We start from the raw sequence: 16,824 nt of genomic DNA on the forward strand, positions 1-16,824 counted from the left end.
GCCCTGACTTTCAGCATCGCCCAGAGAGGGGAGGGGAGGCTCTGGCACATCCACATCACTCTGTAAACTCTCAGCAACCTGGATGTTGCTTCTCGGCTCATTCTCCTGCCTGAATCACCAGCTTCTCCCACCCCCTCTTCTCCTCCTGTGTTGGGCAATGACCCACTTAGATACACACCAAAACACAAATAATTACTGAGATCCTCGGTTTATACCTGACCACTTCCTCCCTGCCCTCCCAGCCCGGCCACTCCGGGTGATTCTCCCCTCTCCCCAGGCATCTCTGGGCACGGTAAAATCAGGGATGTCCGAAGTTCATCATCCCTTTGGTGAGACCCAGATACCGGTCAGGACTGGTCTGCCGGGATGTTTTGGCATCTTCATCACTGCCATGAGTTAGCAACAGTTATCTCCCCGAGCATCACTTCCTAGAGGAAACCGGGCACTCACCCACAGCCAGCGAGGATTGGGAAGGCTCTGGAATGCTGGACAGGCTGGGCAGTGTGGCAGGAACACCTCGGAAGGGATCCAGCCCTCAATCATCCCGCTGCCAGTATCAACCAGCCTGGCAAAGCCTTGCCAACGCCGCCGATGGTGAAACCGAGCCATGGGAAAGGTCAAGTGCCTCGCCCGAGGCAAAAAGGCACTCCCGGAGCCGGGATTAAACCCCGGCCCTCGTGCCAGGAGATCCAGGCCGGGCTCGGGTCCCTTGGCACGGCACGGCTCATTAGCAGCGCTCATTAGCATCGCTCATTAGCATCACCTCCGAAGGAAGAGCCGGGAAATCTGCGGGGCCGGGAGCAGCAGCAGCCCCTGGAGCTGGAGAAGCCACTCCCAGGACCTGCCTCTCCACCACGGGGAAACTATTTAGGGTGGAGAAGCTCGGGGAGGGCTCCAGAGGCTGGAGGTGTCCGCTCTGTTATAGCGCAGGTGGGGCCAACTCCAGCCACATTCTTGGCTTTGCTCTTTCTATTTTTTTTTCAATTTTTTTTTTTTTTGTTTGTTTGTTTTTGGTTTTTTTCCGTCCCAATCCAAATGATGCAGAGATGAGCCAGGCCAGGCCTCGCTATGCCATCGAACGTCCTGCCTACTCTGTCAGCCTCTTCGACGAGGAGTTTGAGAAGAAAACCAGAACTTACCCCATCGGGGAGAAACTGAGAAACCTTTTCAGGTAACAGGGTGTGCTGTAGAATGTAAACCAGGAATTGGGGAATTGTCAGGAATTGGGGGGGTTATAATTCAGACCTGGGAATACAGATCACATTTTTGTCCTGGGGAACTGTGGTCTTCAGGGGTTTGATGGATGAAAGGTATGGGAGAAATGCAAATTGGGCTGAAGAAAATGAAATTGGTGGTTCTTTTGTCAGCAGAACAGTTTGCACTGAGTGCATTTGGGATTTGGGGTCCTGTTTCCCAATGGTTTTGTTTTTTTTTAATAGCGGAGAAAGCACAGTTGGTGATGTAGGGACGTGTGAATTACTTTTTTACTCTTTCCAGCTGTAAGCTGAAGCATTTCTCAGCTTTCTGATTGAAACCAACACCACCTTAAAGAAAGGCTTATAATTATGCAAATAAAGGTTAATAACCCTGCTGATCACTTTCTTGGAAATCTATCTCCACTCCTCAGAGAAAGGAAGGCAATAATAGAAGAGAGGGCTCAGAACCTGGTGAGGGAGAAAAGTTGAGACATTCCTAGGAAGATCCTTCCTTACTTCCAGCTCATTTGCTTCCTCCCTTCTTTCATTTTCAAATTCTTCATCATTCAAATTTGCTTTCATTTTTTATCTCCCTTCTAGATGTTCAGCTTCCAGGTTCAAGCTCACCCTCTTCCGCCTGTTCCCCATACTGGCGTGGCTCCCCAAGTACAAAATCAAGGACTACATCCTGCCTGATGTCCTCGGGGGGCTCAGTGCGGGGACAATCCAAGTGCCTCAAGGTGAGCAGCGTCTCTCTCTGGGTGTCCAAGAGGGAATATCACTTTGCCAGCTCGAGTAAAGCTCTGCAGGTGGTGCTGGTGCCCATTTGGGAGGGGTTTTGTGTTTTACTGATGACCCCAAGCTCTCCCTCCAGCCTTGTGGTCTCTGTATTTCCCTGTGTGTCCCTCGTGTTTTGCAGGGATGGCATTCGCCCTCCTGGCCAATCTGCCTCCTGTCAACGGGCTCTACTCCTCCTTCTTCCCCCTGATCACCTACTTCTTCCTCGGGGGCATCCATCAGATGGTGCCAGGTGAGGAATTGCCTGCACAGCACAGGAAAATGCTGCCTGGGAATGCTGGTGTGTCCCAGAACTGGCACGTTCGCTCTGCCAGGGGTTTGTGGGGTGGCAGATCCTGATGTCACCCCAATGACCCTGTGCCACCTCTTGCCATGGGGCTGGGGAGGTTCTGCCCAGGAGCCTTCCAGGGCTCTCCCCAGAGGGAGCTCCTGACCTCCCCGTGCTGCCTGCAGGGACTTTTGCTGTCATCAGCATTATTGTTGGCAACATCTGCAATGAGCTGGCTCCAGAGTCGGACTTCCAGTACTTCAACCACACCACCAACGAGACCACAGTGAACACCACGGCCCTGGAGGCAGCCAGGCTGGAGATCTCTGCCACCCTGGCCTGCCTGACAGCCATCATACAGGTGAGGGCTCTGCTGTGTCCCTGACCCACACCAGAGCCAGGCTTTCCCTGGAGCAGAGATGGTGGTGGCAGATGCTCGAAGAGGCCCCGCTTCTGGGTGGATGATGGCTCAAAGTAGAGATTTTGGGGCATTTTTGGTCTTGGGGTGGAATTCTCTATGGGAACAATCCATTAGCCCTGACAGATGATGGCTCAAAATAGAGATTTTGGGGGATTTTTGGTCTTGGGGTGGGAATTCTCTATGTGGACAATCCAAGAATGGCACTCTTAGCCCTGAGTGTGGTTGGATGATGCCTCAAAGTGGAGATTTTTGATCTTGGGGTGGAATTCTCTATGTGGACAGCCCAAGAATGGCACTCTTAGCCCTGAATGTGGGTGGATGATGCCTTCAAGTAGAGATTTTTGGTCTTTGGGTGGGATTCTTTATGTAGACAATCCAAGAATGGCACTCAGCCCTGAGTGGGAGCAGATGATGGCTCAAAATAGAGATTTTGGGGGATTTTTGATCTTGGGGTGTAATTCTCTGTGTGGACAATCAATGAATGGCATGAATGTGGTTGGATGATGCCTCCAAGTAGAGATTTTTTGGGGTGGAATTCTCTATGTGGACAACCCAAGAATGGCATTCTCAGCCTGTTGGATGATGCATCCAAGTAGAGATTTTTGATCTTGGGGTGGAATTCTCCATGTGGACAATCCAAGAATGAAACTCTTAGCCGTGAGTGGGGGTGGATGACGCCTCCAAGTAGAGATCTTTGGTCTTGGGGTGGAATTCTCTACGTGCACAACCCAAAAATGGCACTCTCAGCCCTGCTGTCCCCTCCCCTGCTCCGGGACACCCCTGTGTGTATGGAGGAGCTCCGTGTGCTCTCCCAGAGGATCACCCTGCCCCACAGGGGGCTGTCACTGCTCTGACCCCAGCTCCTCTGTCCCACCCTAGCTGTGCCTGGGCTTCCTGCAGTTTGGCTTCGTGGCCATCTACCTGTCAGAGTCCTTCATCAGGGGCTTCATGACGGCGGCGGGGCTGCAGATCCTCATCTCCGTGCTCAAGTACGTCTTCGGCTTGACGGTCCCGTCTTACACCGGGCCCTTAGCTATCGTCTACGTAAGTGGGGGCTCTGCACAGCCACCTTCCCCCCCCAGCACCGCCACCCTGCCCGGGAATCGGGGCCCAGGAGACCAGGGAAGGGTGCGGGGAAGGGGAGTCCCTGCCCCAGCAGCACAGGTTGGATGTTAGGAAGAAGATTTTTACAGAAGGGGTGATAAGGGTCTGCCCGGGGAGGTGGTGGAGTCACCGTCCCTGGGTGTGTTTATAAAAACCCTGGGTGCCAGGGCTTAGTTGAGGTGCTGGGGATGGGTTGGACTCGATGATCTTGAAGGTCGCTTCCAACCTTGTGATTCTGTGGATTCTGTGTTTCCCAGCCAGCATTATCTGAGCCCTGCCTGTGGTTTTAGTGAGGAATAATGGAATGGGACTGGGATCTGGGTGGGATATGAGCTGTGTTGCTTTGCAGCAGGAGTCTTGCAGAGTTGTCAGCAGCAGGAACATTTCCTCTGAGCAGCTTTGGCCACTCCTGGGATTTCCTGTGTCTCCCACGGGAGCATCCCATGCTGATGCAGCCAGAACTGCATTAAATCACCAGCCCAGGCCCACGGCTGGGGGCTGATCCCTCAGCAGAGGGTTTTTAGCACTGAGAGGGTTTTTAGCACTGCTCACATCTCAGGGTGTTGATTGTGGTAACAAGTGCTGTCCGTTGTTCTGTCCATGTCGTCCAGGGTGTCTGGCTCGCCGTGACCCCTTCTCCTCCTCTCTCCCCTTCAGACATTCATTGACATTTGTAAAGGTCTGCCCCAAACCAACCTGGCCTCCCTGGTCTATGCCTTGGTCAGCGCTGTGCTCCTGATCATTGTCAAGGAGCTCAACCTGAAGTACATGAAGAAGATCCGGATGCCCATCCCGATGGAGATCATCATTGTAAGTGACACCTGGGCTGTCCCTGGAGCCTCCCCTGGCCTCACAGCCCCGGGACACTGCTGCTCTCAGCAGGGCCACCCTGTAGAGCACCTACACAGTGAGTGTGGCACAGCCCCCGCATGGTTTGGGGTCAGAGACTGGGCCAGCCCCATGCTCATCCCTGCACTGCATCCTGGTGATGCTGAGGGAGAAGAAAATAACCCCTGCTGGGACTGTCCTCACCTTCCCCAGCCCAAACTTGGTGCTGGTTTTATTCTGCCAGCTCTGGGAGCACGGCAGGGTTAATGCCCTGAGCCAGCCCAGCTCTTCCTGCTCACAGCTCTTCATTCCTGTCCTTGCAGGTGATCGTGGCCACCGCAATCTCTGGCAGCTTCAACATGCCCGACAAGTACGGGATGCCAATAGTGGGGAAAATCAGCATGGGGTAAGAGCTTGTGCAGCTCTGATTCACCTTCCAGACAGTTTTCCTTCCTCCTCCTCCTCCAGCCTGGAAAACACCTGACTCTTCCCCGCAATCCCAGAGTCCCCTTCCAGGAGTGCCAGCGTGCCCTGTGACACAACCACCCCCATCCTCTGGAGTGTGGGCAGGCATTGTGTCATTCCTGACCCCTCCAGCTCCTCACCCACCCCCCCAGCCCCCCAGAGAGCGCTGCCACAGCTTCTCACCTGTGCTCTGAGTGCAGGTTCCCAGAGCCCACCCTGCCCCTGGTGAGCAAGTGGAAGGACATGGTGGGCACGGCTTTCTCGCTCGCCATCGTGGGCTACGTGATCAACCTGGCCATGGGGAGGACCCTGGCAGCCAAGCATGGCTACGACGTGGACCCCAACCAGGTACTGCTGGGGCTGGGGCGGCCAGGGGCTGCTGCCTTTGTTCTCAGGCGTGAAGGGAAGACGTTCAGACGGGCTGGGCTCAGAGCAGACGTGCTGCTCCCGAGGAGGCTCCGTGGCTTTGTGCCATGTGGGGGGCAAAAGGACACGGCAGAGCCCTGTCCCGTGGGTTGGAGAGAGGCTGGAAGAGGGAAAGGAGCTTTAGGCTGGGCTCTCTGCCTTGCTCCCCCTCCAGGCTCAGTGTTTTGGCAGCCTGCTGAAGCACGGTGAGGTGCGTGCACTTCTCAGGGACCTGGATTCCTGGTGTGTCACCTAGATACTCTGAGAGGCAGGACATTAAATAATCCTCTTTTGTCATCCCTGGCACAGTGGCAGCTTTCAACAACAGCCACACATACCACATGGAGCCCTGCCCTGAGTGTGTCAACAGATGACAACATGTTTATGTGGAATTGTGCTTCCAGGTTTCCCTGCTGCACCAGGGCCTATCCCAGATCTTACTGGAAGGAAAGAGTCTGGGATGCACTGCAGGGAGCCCAGAGCCTGCCCTGGCCACATAAACCAGCCTCAGGCCCCTGCTCTCTTGCCATGTGTCAGCAGGAAGGGCAGCTGTCCTTTCTGATGGGCACTCTCCACATCTCCACAGGAAATGCTGGCCCTGGGATGCAGCAACTTCTTTGGATCCTTCTTCAAAATCCACGTGATCTGCTGTGCTCTGTCCGTCACCCTCGCCGTGGATGGGGCAGGAGCGAAATCCCAAGTTAGTTCCTTCTCCTCCTCTCCTCCTCTCCTCTCCCATTCCCTCTGGATCACCAAGTGCTGTAGCTGCCACATGCTCCAGCCTGACTGTGCAGCCCTGGAGAAGTTTCACACACAAGCGCTTCAGGCTGCTGCTGTTAAAGCAGCATTTCCTCCCTCCCCTAGCCCATTTTGGTCCCTGATTTTGTTCTCTGGGTTGGGCACAGAAGCAGATCTCCCAGTCTGCAGTCCCACTCTGGCTCCCTGGACTGGGCAGTGAGGGAAGTTTGGGGTTATCTGTGAGATCTGCAAACCCCTGCCTGTTTTCAGAGGCAAACATCCTCTCCCATAAAATGCTGCAGTGCCCAGTTGTGCCCCTGACTACACCCAGGGGAGCTTTGAGAAGCCCTGATGTTTGCAGAAGTGATTTTCTTTCCTCTTTGCAGGTGGCAAGTTTCTTTGTGGCTCTGGTGGTCATGGTGACAATGCTGTCCCTGGGAATCTACCTCGAGCCTCTTCCAAAGGTAACACAAACATCTGTGCAGGCAGAGCCATTGCAACACCCGCCCTCCACACCCAAACACGGGCACAGCCTCGCTCCAAAAAACCCTGATGCAAACAGCAGCACGGGACAGTTTGTTCCTGGCCTGGGGACCTGTCTGCACGGGCTGTCTGGAATCACACAATCACACAATCACACAATCACACAATCACACAATTCCAGGCTGATTCGGGCTGGAAGGGACCTTAAACCTCATCCCTGCCACGGGCAGTGACACCTTTCACTGTTCCAGGCTGCTCCAAGCCCTGTCCAAGCTGGCCTTGGGCAGGGATGGGGCAGCCACAGCTTCTCTGAGCAAACGTAAGTGTAAATTCTAGTGAAAGAATCACGCAAATGACCCTGCTCAGATCCAAGTGAGATCTTTGCCAGCATCACCCTTGTGATGGGGCTGGCCCAAGGCAGGCAGATGCTGCAGGAAAGCATCCACTGCCAAACATGGCACATCCAGCTGTGGCTGACACCATTCCCTGTCCTCCACAGTCCGTGCTGGGAGCCCTCATCGCTGTGAACCTGAAAAACTCCCTCAAGCAGCTGGCTGACCCCTTCTACCTGTGGAAGAAGAGCAAGCTGGACTGTGTGAGTGCCTGGGCTGGCAGGAGGCATCACCTGGCCAGGGCAGGATCAGCAGGACAGACCCCAAAAAAGCCTTTTGTGGGGTTTAGGGGTTATGAGTCCCTTGCAGGAGGTGGGTTTGGCTCTCTTGGTGAGATGGTGCTGCCTGTCCTGCCCAGCTGAGCACGCTGCTGCTCAGAGCACATATCAGAGAGGCCTGAACTCTTACCTGCTGTGTTTAAATGCCAATCAAGTGCGGAGCCTGTTTGCCCAGAACTAGCCAAACCGGCCCTGCTCAATATCTGGGAGTCATGACTTAAAAACTCACACAATGGCCCTCCAGGGTGAGGAGAGCCCTTCAGAGTGATAAGGACTCCAGGCACTGGTTGATGTATAAACCCAGGCAGGGGGTGGCGGGGGAGTGAGAACGGAATTTGGAAATGTCTGACATAAAAAGACAGTGTTTGAACAGGACTCCCACGGCTGAGTGCCGTGTGTGGACACGGAGCCAATATCCTGTCAGGGCCCAACAAACCCCCTTATCGGGGCAATCAGGAGTCCAGGAAGAGCTTTCCCAAAATCCTGCTCAAACAAGTGCTGGAGAAGAGCTGGGTTATCAATATGGGCACATCTCTGAAGGGTTCTGCTGCTGTGGGGTGAGAGGGGAGGTCTGTGGGCTCTGGCAGCTCAGCTGCTGCCCCTTTACCAGAGCACAGATGGATCCCACAGGCTTCAGAGACCCCAAAAGCCTGGGCAGAGCCCTGAGCGTGGACTGAGTGGAGATGGATGGTGCTGCCTGAGGAACATCCTGCCAGATGCCAATGGAGTGAACGGGATCCTCCTGACCTTAATCTCCTTGGAATTTGAACTAGATTCAGTGTCCTGGCCCAAAATGGGGAGCACCATTCCTGGGTGATGTCAGAGCATTGGTGCTCATCACCTTAATGCTGGTCATGTTTCAGGACAGCTAATTCCAACTAATTCTAATGATGGATGGATGGATGGATGGATGGATGGATGGATGGATGGATGGATGGAAGCTCTTCCTTGCCATTTATGCACAAAATGAATATAAATTAAGATATTGAAGTCATCAAAGTTACCCTTATTCATCCAAGGTCAAAGTCAGTTTTTAGTCATTTTGAGGATGGGATTAAAACAAGCTGATAATGATTTTCAGAGGGGATGTTTAAATGCAGGGCGAGATGTTTAAGTGCTAACACATAAAAGTGACAAATGGCAGAGCTCTGAGCTGGAGTGGAGCAAGTTTTGGTCTCCTCTGTCACACCTGGTCATCGAATCTTCTCTGTGTTCAGGCCATTTCTAGCAGGTGCTCAGGCAGTTTTCAGAGAGATATTTCTGATTTTTTCTGAACTGCTCTGGCTGACAGCAGGAGCTGCTCAGGGCTGGAGCAGGGAGCAGCAGATGGTGGGGTCTGCAGGAGCCCCTTCCTGACGAGCCAGGCTGATCCTTTTAGGGTGGAAGAAACGCCCCGGCTGCTTTTATGGCTGAAAAGAAACTGGGGCTCCTGGCAAACTTCCCAGCAAGGACAGTTCACTCTAAAACATTCAGAAACTGCAGCATTAGAACAGCTGCAGAATTCAGGGTTTGGCCTATTCATGTTGAGCTGGGAGGGTTTGAGAGCCCAGGACAGCAGCACAGTGCCATTCTCCCCATCCATTTTCCCCATCCATTTTTTTCATCCAATTTTTCCCATCCATTTTTGCCATCCATTTTCCCACCCATTTTTCCCACCCACTTTTCTATCCCCTTTCTCCATCCCCTTTTTCCAACCATCTTCCCATCCACTTTTCCATCCCCTTTTTCCATCCCGTTTTGCCATCCATTTTTTCCACCCATTTTTCTCATCCATTTTCCCCATCCATTTCTCCATCCATTTTCCCATCTACTTTTCCCCTCCATTTTCCCCTCCATTTTCCCACCCTTTTCCCCATCTATTTCCCATCCACTTTTCCCATCCACTTTTCCCCTCCATTTTCCCACCCTTTTCCCCATCTATTTCCCACCCATTTTCCCACCCATTTTCCCACCCATCTCCCTCCGTGTCCCCATGGTTCAGCTCTTCTCTCCCTTCTCTCCCTGCAGCTGGTCTGGCTCGTGAGTTTCCTCTCCGCTTTCTTCCTGAGCCTCCCCTACGGCGTGGCGGTGGGCGTGGGGTTCTCCGTGCTCGTCGTGGTTTTCCACACCCAGTTGTGAGTACCTCGTGGCCCCCAGAACCACGGGAGATCTGCCAGGGGCAGAAGGAGGGACAGGTGATTTTTTAGGAGCGACCTCTGGCCCGCGGAACGCGCGGCAGGAGCCCCGGGGAGTGCAGGTGTCCTGCCCGGAATGTGCAAACAGGAATGGCAGGCGCCAATTTACTGCCTGCATTCCCGCTCCCGTGCACATCCCAGGGCAAGGGGAAGCCTCAAGGGATTTGCTTCACCCCACACAGTTCCCAGCTCACAAAAAGAGCGAGTCCTGTCTGTGTGCAGGGCCCTGGTGTGAGCTTTTCTCACCACTTTATTCCCTCAAAGACCTTTTTTAATATTTCCCAGTCTGGCACCTCAAAATACTGACTCTTTTTTTTTTGCTGTGTAGACTCTGCAGGGGTGAAATGTAAGAGTTTTCACAAAGCAAATGTTCAAATTCTGGGATGGAATGTGAAGCAGAAGCAGTTTTCTTTCCCCTAATGCTGATCCCTTATTTTCTGCAGCCGCAACGGCTCTGCCCTGGGCCAGGTGACTTCCACTGACATCTACAAGAACCCCAAAACCTACAACAAGGTGAGCTGCAGATAGAACACCCTCAGAGAAAATGCTGTTCTTTGCCTCTGGTGCCCAGGCTTGCTCTGAGCTCCTGTCTCTGGTGCAGGTCCATGAAGTTAATGGGATTAAAATCATCACCTACTGCTCGCCGCTGTATTTCGCCAACTCAGAGATATTCCGGGAGAAAATTATAGCCAAGGTGAGCAATTCCTCAACAAATCCCTGCCTGAAGCCAGTCCCAAACCACCTTACTCTCTCCTGTGCTGCTACACAGGGGTAATTAAGCTGTGGGTGATCATGGACAATGGTCACATCCACTCTCTACTCCTCAATCCTCCTCTCCCTGATCCTCAGGGCTGTTGGCAGAGCTCATTTTAGAGGTTGTGCCCAAATCCTGCCAGGTTCCTTCTCCAAGCTCTGCCAAAACAGGGGCATCCTGCTATTCCAAGTCTCTCCCTGCGTGTGCAGGTTCCCCAAGTTCCAGGAGATGTTTGGATGCCATCAGGATCACCCCACTCCAGGCTGGGAAATGCCAGGGAAGGAACAGCAGCTCCTGACTGTCGGAACAGACTTTAAAAGGAAAAAATCTCTCTTTCCCACAGACAGGGGTGGATCCTGGCAAGGTGTACTTGGCCAGGAGGAAATTTGTGAAACAGCAGGGGAAGGGCACAGCACAGCCACCAGCAAAGCTCCCAAAATTCCTGCTGAAGGAGAACAAGGTAACTCAGCTCCTGAGCTCCCAAAAAGGTCCCTCTGTCCATGAGTATGACCCCAAGTCCCCTTGGGACAGCTCCTCTTGACATGGGATTTCCTGCACTGTTTTCCTGGCCACATTTCCCACCTCTCATCCCCTTTCCTCCCCCTATGTCTCCATTCCTCTCCAAACCTGAAGGTGCAGGAGAACTGGGAATGGCTGGGAAGCTGGAGAGGAGGCTGGAATGGGAACATGGGGAACAATCTGCAGAAACCAGGCAACTTTAGCCTCTTCCTCTGGGGCTGTGTCAGCACTGCAGCCCCAAGGTGCCCTTTCAAAGCCCATTTCTCAGTCACCTCAGCCCCATTTGCTTTGCAATGCTGAGCAGTTTTGAAATAAATGAATCATGCAAATTATCCTGACTAATTCCAGCCCCAAGGGACAGCCAGGCTGGAGTTAGTCCAGATTAAAACCCTTCATATCAGTGGGCAGAGGTGCAGTCACCTGCCAGCACCTGTGCCCTGCCCTGACTCTGCACCTCTGCTCTGCCACAGACCTTGTCTTTGCAAGAGCTGCAGAAGGACTTTGAGAGTGCCTCTCCAACAGACACCAACAACAACCAGACCGCTGCCAACGGTGCCAGCATCTCCTACATCACATTCCGCCCTCCTGCCCCCGGGGCTGGGCCAGGGCAGAGTCCCGGGGAGCTGGGCAGCACCCTCAGCGTCCTGCCCACGGCAGACACCGACCCTGTGCTGACAGCACCGCCCTACATCAGCTTCCACACCATCATCCTGGACATGAGCGGGGTGTGTTTTGTGGATCTGATGGGCACAAAGGCGCTGAGCAAGGTGAGTGCTGTGCTGCCAACACAGCCGGGCAGCAGAGACCTTCTGCTCTCTCACATAAAGGTGTTTATCACAGAATCACAGAATCACCAGGTTGGAAGAGACCTCAAAGATCATCGAGTCCAGCCCAGCCCCAACACCTCAACTGAACCCTGGCACCCAGTGCCACATCCAGGCTTTGTTAAACACACCCAGGGATGGTGACTGCACCACCTCCCCGGGCAGCCATTCCAGAAAATTTCACAGAAATTCACTTTCTGTGAAAAACTTTTTCCTAATATCCAACCTGAATTTCCCTTGGCACAGCTGGAGGCTGTGTGCTCTGGTTGTGTCAGTGCTGCCTGCAGAAAGAGCCCAGCCCAGCTGAGCACAGGCACCTTTCAGGAGCTGTGCAGGGTGAGGAGGGCACCCCTGAGTCTCCTTTTCTCCAGGCTGAGCACCCCCAGCTCCCTCAGGGGTTCCTCACAGGATTTGTGTTCCAGTTGTGTGGCTTTTCCTCTTCTGCATCTCTGATTTTCTCCTTCAGCCCCAGCGCTGATAAAAGTCTTTATGCATAAACACAAAGCTGGAGCAGCAGTGTTTTTAATCCTCTCTCTCCCATCTCATCCCTTCCAGTTGTGTTCCAGTTACCAGAAGATTGGGATCAAAGTGTTCTTGGCAAATGTGCATGGTAAGCATCCCCAGAGAAACCCATTTCCATGGGATCTTCCCCCATTTCTGAGCTCCTGACAAACAGCAGATCCTTTTCTGTTCTTTATTCAAACTGTGAGATGTCAGTCCTTTGCTGGACCAGGGCAGAACAGATTAAAGGAGAAAACAGAAGAAAGGAAAGAGAATCACTGTTCTCTCTGTGTGAAATCAGTGTTTTCATTTGCGAAGTTTTAAGGCTGGGACATCTCCACACTCAGCATGCAGGAAAACAGATCCCCACACTCATTTCTGCTGCAAACCTGCTTCTTCTGAGCCTTGCCTTAGCTCAGAGGACCCCAGCAGCCACACACACCTCCAGAATTCCTCCTGTGCTTTCCTCCCCGTTCAGCTGTCTCCTTTCTCCAGCCCAGGTGTACGATGACATCAGCACAGGAGGAGTGTTTGAGGAAGGAGGCCTGGACAGAAGTCACATCTTCCTGACCATCCACGACGCTGTTTTGTTTGCACTGGCCAGCATCAGAGAATTTGTCCACCCGCCCATGTTGGAAGAGGTAAATTTGCTCCCCAGCCCACGGGATTCTCCTGTTTGGCTTCCAGGCTGTGTCAGCACAATGGAAAAATCACAAATTGCTACTGCACCTAAAGAAGCTCCATGTTTATCTCGAGTGGTAAAGGCCTAAATCCAGCAAAGTATTTAATATTCTAGTTGTTGTGTACAGGCCCAGCGGCTTGTGATGGAATGGATTTCCATGGGAATTCAGAAGTGTCAAAATGTTACACAAACCCCAGGCTGAGAGATGAGTGCTGCGCCAGCCTGGAGGACACAGAAGAGTTGTTCCAGCACTGTGCCCTCAGTTTGGTGCTGGTTGGAACAGGCAGAGGCAGAATTTGGCCCCCAGTGATGAAGAAATGAAGGCAAAACTTGTGCAGCTGGAATAGTCCTGGAATCTATGCGTGCTCCATTGGTGCGAGGAGAACAGGAGGGATTCTGAGGCAGGAATGTGGCCCAGGCTGGTGGCACAGTGTCAGAGAGGCTCTGTCCCCAAACAGGGGCTGGTTTATTGTGTGCCAGCTGGAGTTGGCACCAGTAGCACCAGTTACCTCCCCAGGAGGAGTTAAGGTGTCTCCTATCAAACCAGGGTGATAGGCAAACACAGATAAACACCAGGAGCAGGACTCCTCCTGTGCCCCTTCTCCTGGGCATTGCATGGGTCACCTTTTAGGCCTGGCTTAGTCACTGTTTTCACTCCTTTTGACCCTGCACTCTGCTAATTTGTGCACTCAACTCTTCCCTGCACAGAGGCCGACCCAAACAGAGCTCTCCATCTATGATGAGTCTGTGGACGAGGGCAGTGCAGAGTACAAGAACCTGGAGGAGGTGAGTTGTAGTGCCAGGGGTCACTGCAGCCATGGGCATGAGGCAGAAATCAGGACTTCTAATTGGGATTGATTGAAATGGAAAATATCTGGAAGTAACTGCAGTGCTTCAGAAAGTTAATTGCAAATAGAATTTTAAATCCCAGTCTTGAGGAGCTCTGGAAGACACCTGGATGAGGAGGAGGTAGGTCACCCCACAGAGGAGTCCTTCAATCATTCTGGGCCACACAGCTCAGGTTCAGCCAGACCTGTGGTCTGCACACACTGGGGGGAACTTGGAGAACCAGGTTTGGTTCATGCCCAAAAGAAAAGTCATCTGTGAAGATTTTCAGCACAGGCTTTGTGAATGTTGCAGCGATTTGCACCCAGATGTGGGCCTTGGGAGGAGCTCCCCTCCCGGGCTGCCCTTCCCCATGCTGTCCGTGCCCAGCTGGAAGCATGGAGAAGGGCTGGAGCTCCAGGGAGTGTTTGTGTGACAATGACACCGAGCTGTGTCACCAACCCTGACCTTGCTCATCCTCTGTGCCCTTTAGGAGATGTTTGGGAGCATGTTCCACTCAGAGACCCAGACAGCTCTGTGAGCACAGCGAGCACCGGGCAAACCCTCCAGAGGAGACTCCTCTCTGCCACCCCTCCATGGAGAGCTGTGCTTCTGCCTGGGGATACAACGGGTTTGCAACGAGGCCATCACCCTCCAAAACTGCCAGATCCTCCCTCCTCCCTGCTCTGCTCGTGGCACTCAGAGCAAAGGACTCTGAGCAGGCAGAGCCAGCTGGGGCAGCGGGACTCAGGAGATGCCATCTCGTGGATTCTCGGCTGCAGGCAGGGGCCTGAACTCAGGGCATGTTCAGCCACCCTTTGTCCCTCACCATCCTCTGCCCACCTGGAACTGCATCACCTGGGCATCCTGCTCCTTGCCTTTCCCTCTTCCCTGTTTCCCCCACGAAGTGAAACCCCAGCAAGCGCTGAAAGCCTTTCAGGGCTCGCTTCAGGAGGTGTGGCAGGGCAGCTGTGCCAGCTGCTGCTGCTCTCTGATGTGCACTGACCCCGGGGGGGCTGGCACCGCAGCCCCCCGAATCTCCCTCCGTGTCTCTGCAGCCTCTGCCTCTCCTCTTCTGTGTCCCAGCATCCCAAAAAACACTGCCTAGGACCACTGCTGTATTTCTGACACCCCAAAGACCTCAGGACTCTCTCAGCAGGGCTAAATTCTGAAATACATATATTTTTTTTCTTACTAATAGGACAGGTTTGTACTCAGAAATAAGAATTATGTGCACATTGTCCCGCCTGCCCAGTGGGTTGAGTGCATGAAAACAGATTCTATTTTAAAAAGCTATTTCTATTTTAACACTTTAAAATATTACAAATATAAGCAAGCTTTAGTGTATGGTTTTGAAGTACACAGACGTTGTTGAGCTGATTGCTGAAGGCTTCCTGGGGCTTTCCTGCAGCTCCCAGATGTCTCATTTTTAAGGAAAATAGAGCTTCCTGAACCATCCTTGCTAGACAGCCACTGAAGGAAACAACCAGCCTGCCAGTTTGGTTTTATGTCACATCTCAATAACCAAGTCACCATTTCTCTACCTCAATTTCTGATTATGTGGTGCAGGAGAGTAATAAAACCAAAGGAGGGCAGAAAACCCCACTAGTAGATGGTTATGACTTATTTTAATCTTAGACAACAGTGGTTTCTCCAGAAATCTCCATGTATAGCTTGTTTTACAAGGTAAAAGCAAGAGATGAAGTCTCTTAAATGATCTTCGAGAGTGATTCCTCATGGCCTTTTGTACTGCCTGAGTGCTCCTTTTAAAAAGTGCTAATTTTGAAAGAAAGACAACGAAGAAATTGGTGCAGAGCAACAAGAAACTGTCCTGATCAATATTTTTGGGTCTCTGAGGTGGCATCACATTAAAAGAGGGAAGTTCCAGTTCCCAGCTCTACATTCAGAATTCTTTACAGAAGGTTGATTTCCCAGCCTGGGGTCTGACAGGCCAAATGCAGGAATCCTCAGAGCAGAGGCATAAACCAGATTGTATTTCCTGGACTTCCTACAAAAATGGGATGGGATGTCACAAGAAATGGCTCGGAAAGAGCAGCAGTGGCTCTCCTACAAATCATGACCCAGGCAGAAGGAAATCCCATTTCTGTAGCCAAATTCTGGGACAGTTCTGGCAATAAATGCAACAGCAGCAGGTAAATGGCACTGCTGGAGGCACAATGTGGCCAAAGTCATAATTCTCAAGTGCCTGGGCAGAGAATTAGGGGAGCTCAAAGTCACGCTGGTGAAATATTTTCACTTCCAGTAAAATATTCCCTTCATGGCTCTTAAGTAACAGTGAGGTTGATACGTTTTGGCTCTGAAGCCTTACTTGGTAAATGCATGATGTATAACCAGCTCAGAAATGTTTGTAATTTATTTAATTTAATGTTGGTTTTGTTATCTTTTTTTTTTTTTTTTTTGATAATAAAGAATGTGTGAACAATCATTGTCATTTTCTGCTGACTCAGGGGCAGGATTACCATGGCTGTTCCCATCTGGGCTTTGGCATCCTGGGACAGTTTGTGCCATGGGAAGCTGGGATAAGGCTTCACATTCTGTTCAGAACAGCTGTAAAGAAGGGAATAAGAAGTGTTCCGTTGTGCTAGCTGGTGGAATCAAGGAAAGAAGTGACATATTTTGAAAAGCAGGTGGATTTAAAGTCTGTCAGAAGTGGGGCTGCACAACACAGAGACTCCCTGGGCTGTCCCTTGGCCAGTCCTGGCATCCTTCTGCCTCACTTGTGCCCCCAGTGAGCCTGCGGGTGGTTATTCCCCACAGGAACTCCTTTTATCCCCATCTTTTGGGAGCAGCACCCCAGGATATTGGGAAGAAATTCTCCCCTGTGAGGGTGGGCAGGCCCTGGCACAGGGTGCCCAGAGAGGCTGTGGCTGCCCTACCCCTGGAATTGTCCAAGGTCAGGTTGGAAAGGGCTTGGAGCACCCAGGGACAGTGGAATGTGTCCCTGACACGGCAGGGGTGGAATGGGATGGGATTTAAAATCCTTTGCAACGCAAACCGTTCCCCAACTCCGCACTCCTCTCGGCCGCCGCCACATCAGCTGCAAACTACAACTCCCAGCAGCCCCAGCGAGAGGAGCGGATTGAACCCGCCCCTACTCCAACCCTATTGGTTGCCATGTGACGAGGCGGGTGGCGATTGGCTCCCGGTC

The 16,824-nt window shown here is 52.5% G+C and overlaps 1 protein-coding gene across 1 annotated transcript; it reads left to right on the forward strand.

Moving 5' to 3' along the window:
* Positions 1-1,046: 1,046 nt before the first annotated feature.
* Positions 1,047-14,196, forward strand: SLC26A9 (solute carrier family 26 member 9). Its single transcript, XM_041460521.1, has 20 exons — positions 1,047-1,171; positions 1,797-1,936; positions 2,116-2,226; positions 2,448-2,623; positions 3,563-3,727; positions 4,445-4,597; positions 4,939-5,021; positions 5,281-5,428; positions 6,072-6,185; positions 6,610-6,687; positions 7,206-7,301; positions 9,384-9,490; positions 9,994-10,063; positions 10,152-10,244; positions 10,648-10,764; positions 11,294-11,590; positions 12,203-12,257; positions 12,644-12,789; positions 13,539-13,616; positions 14,149-14,196. The coding sequence occupies exons 1-20, from the start codon at positions 1,047-1,049 to the stop codon at positions 14,194-14,196; spliced, it is 2,400 nt and encodes a 799-aa protein (XP_041316455.1).
* The last annotated feature ends 2,628 nt before the right edge of the window (positions 14,197-16,824 follow it).

Source organism: Pyrgilauda ruficollis, unplaced genomic scaffold (genome assembly GCF_017590135.1).
Source record: "Pyrgilauda ruficollis isolate IOZ18807 unplaced genomic scaffold, ASM1759013v1 scaffold144, whole genome shotgun sequence".
In the NCBI taxonomy this organism is placed as follows: Eukaryota; Metazoa; Chordata; class Aves; order Passeriformes; family Passeridae; genus Pyrgilauda; species Pyrgilauda ruficollis.

Excerpts from the sequence above, each read along its gene's own strand:
- SLC26A9 (XM_041460521.1), top strand. The coding sequence starts at position 1,047 with ATGAGCCAGGCCAGGCCTCGCTATGCCATCGAACGTCCTGCCTACTCT. Across the intron at positions 7,302-9,383 it reads AGAAGAGCAAGCTGGACTGT|CTGGTCTGGCTCGTGAGTTT; the intron begins GTGAGTGCCTGG and ends CTCTCCCTGCAG. Across the intron at positions 12,790-13,538 it reads ACCCGCCCATGTTGGAAGAG|AGGCCGACCCAAACAGAGCT; the intron begins GTAAATTTGCTC and ends TTCCCTGCACAG.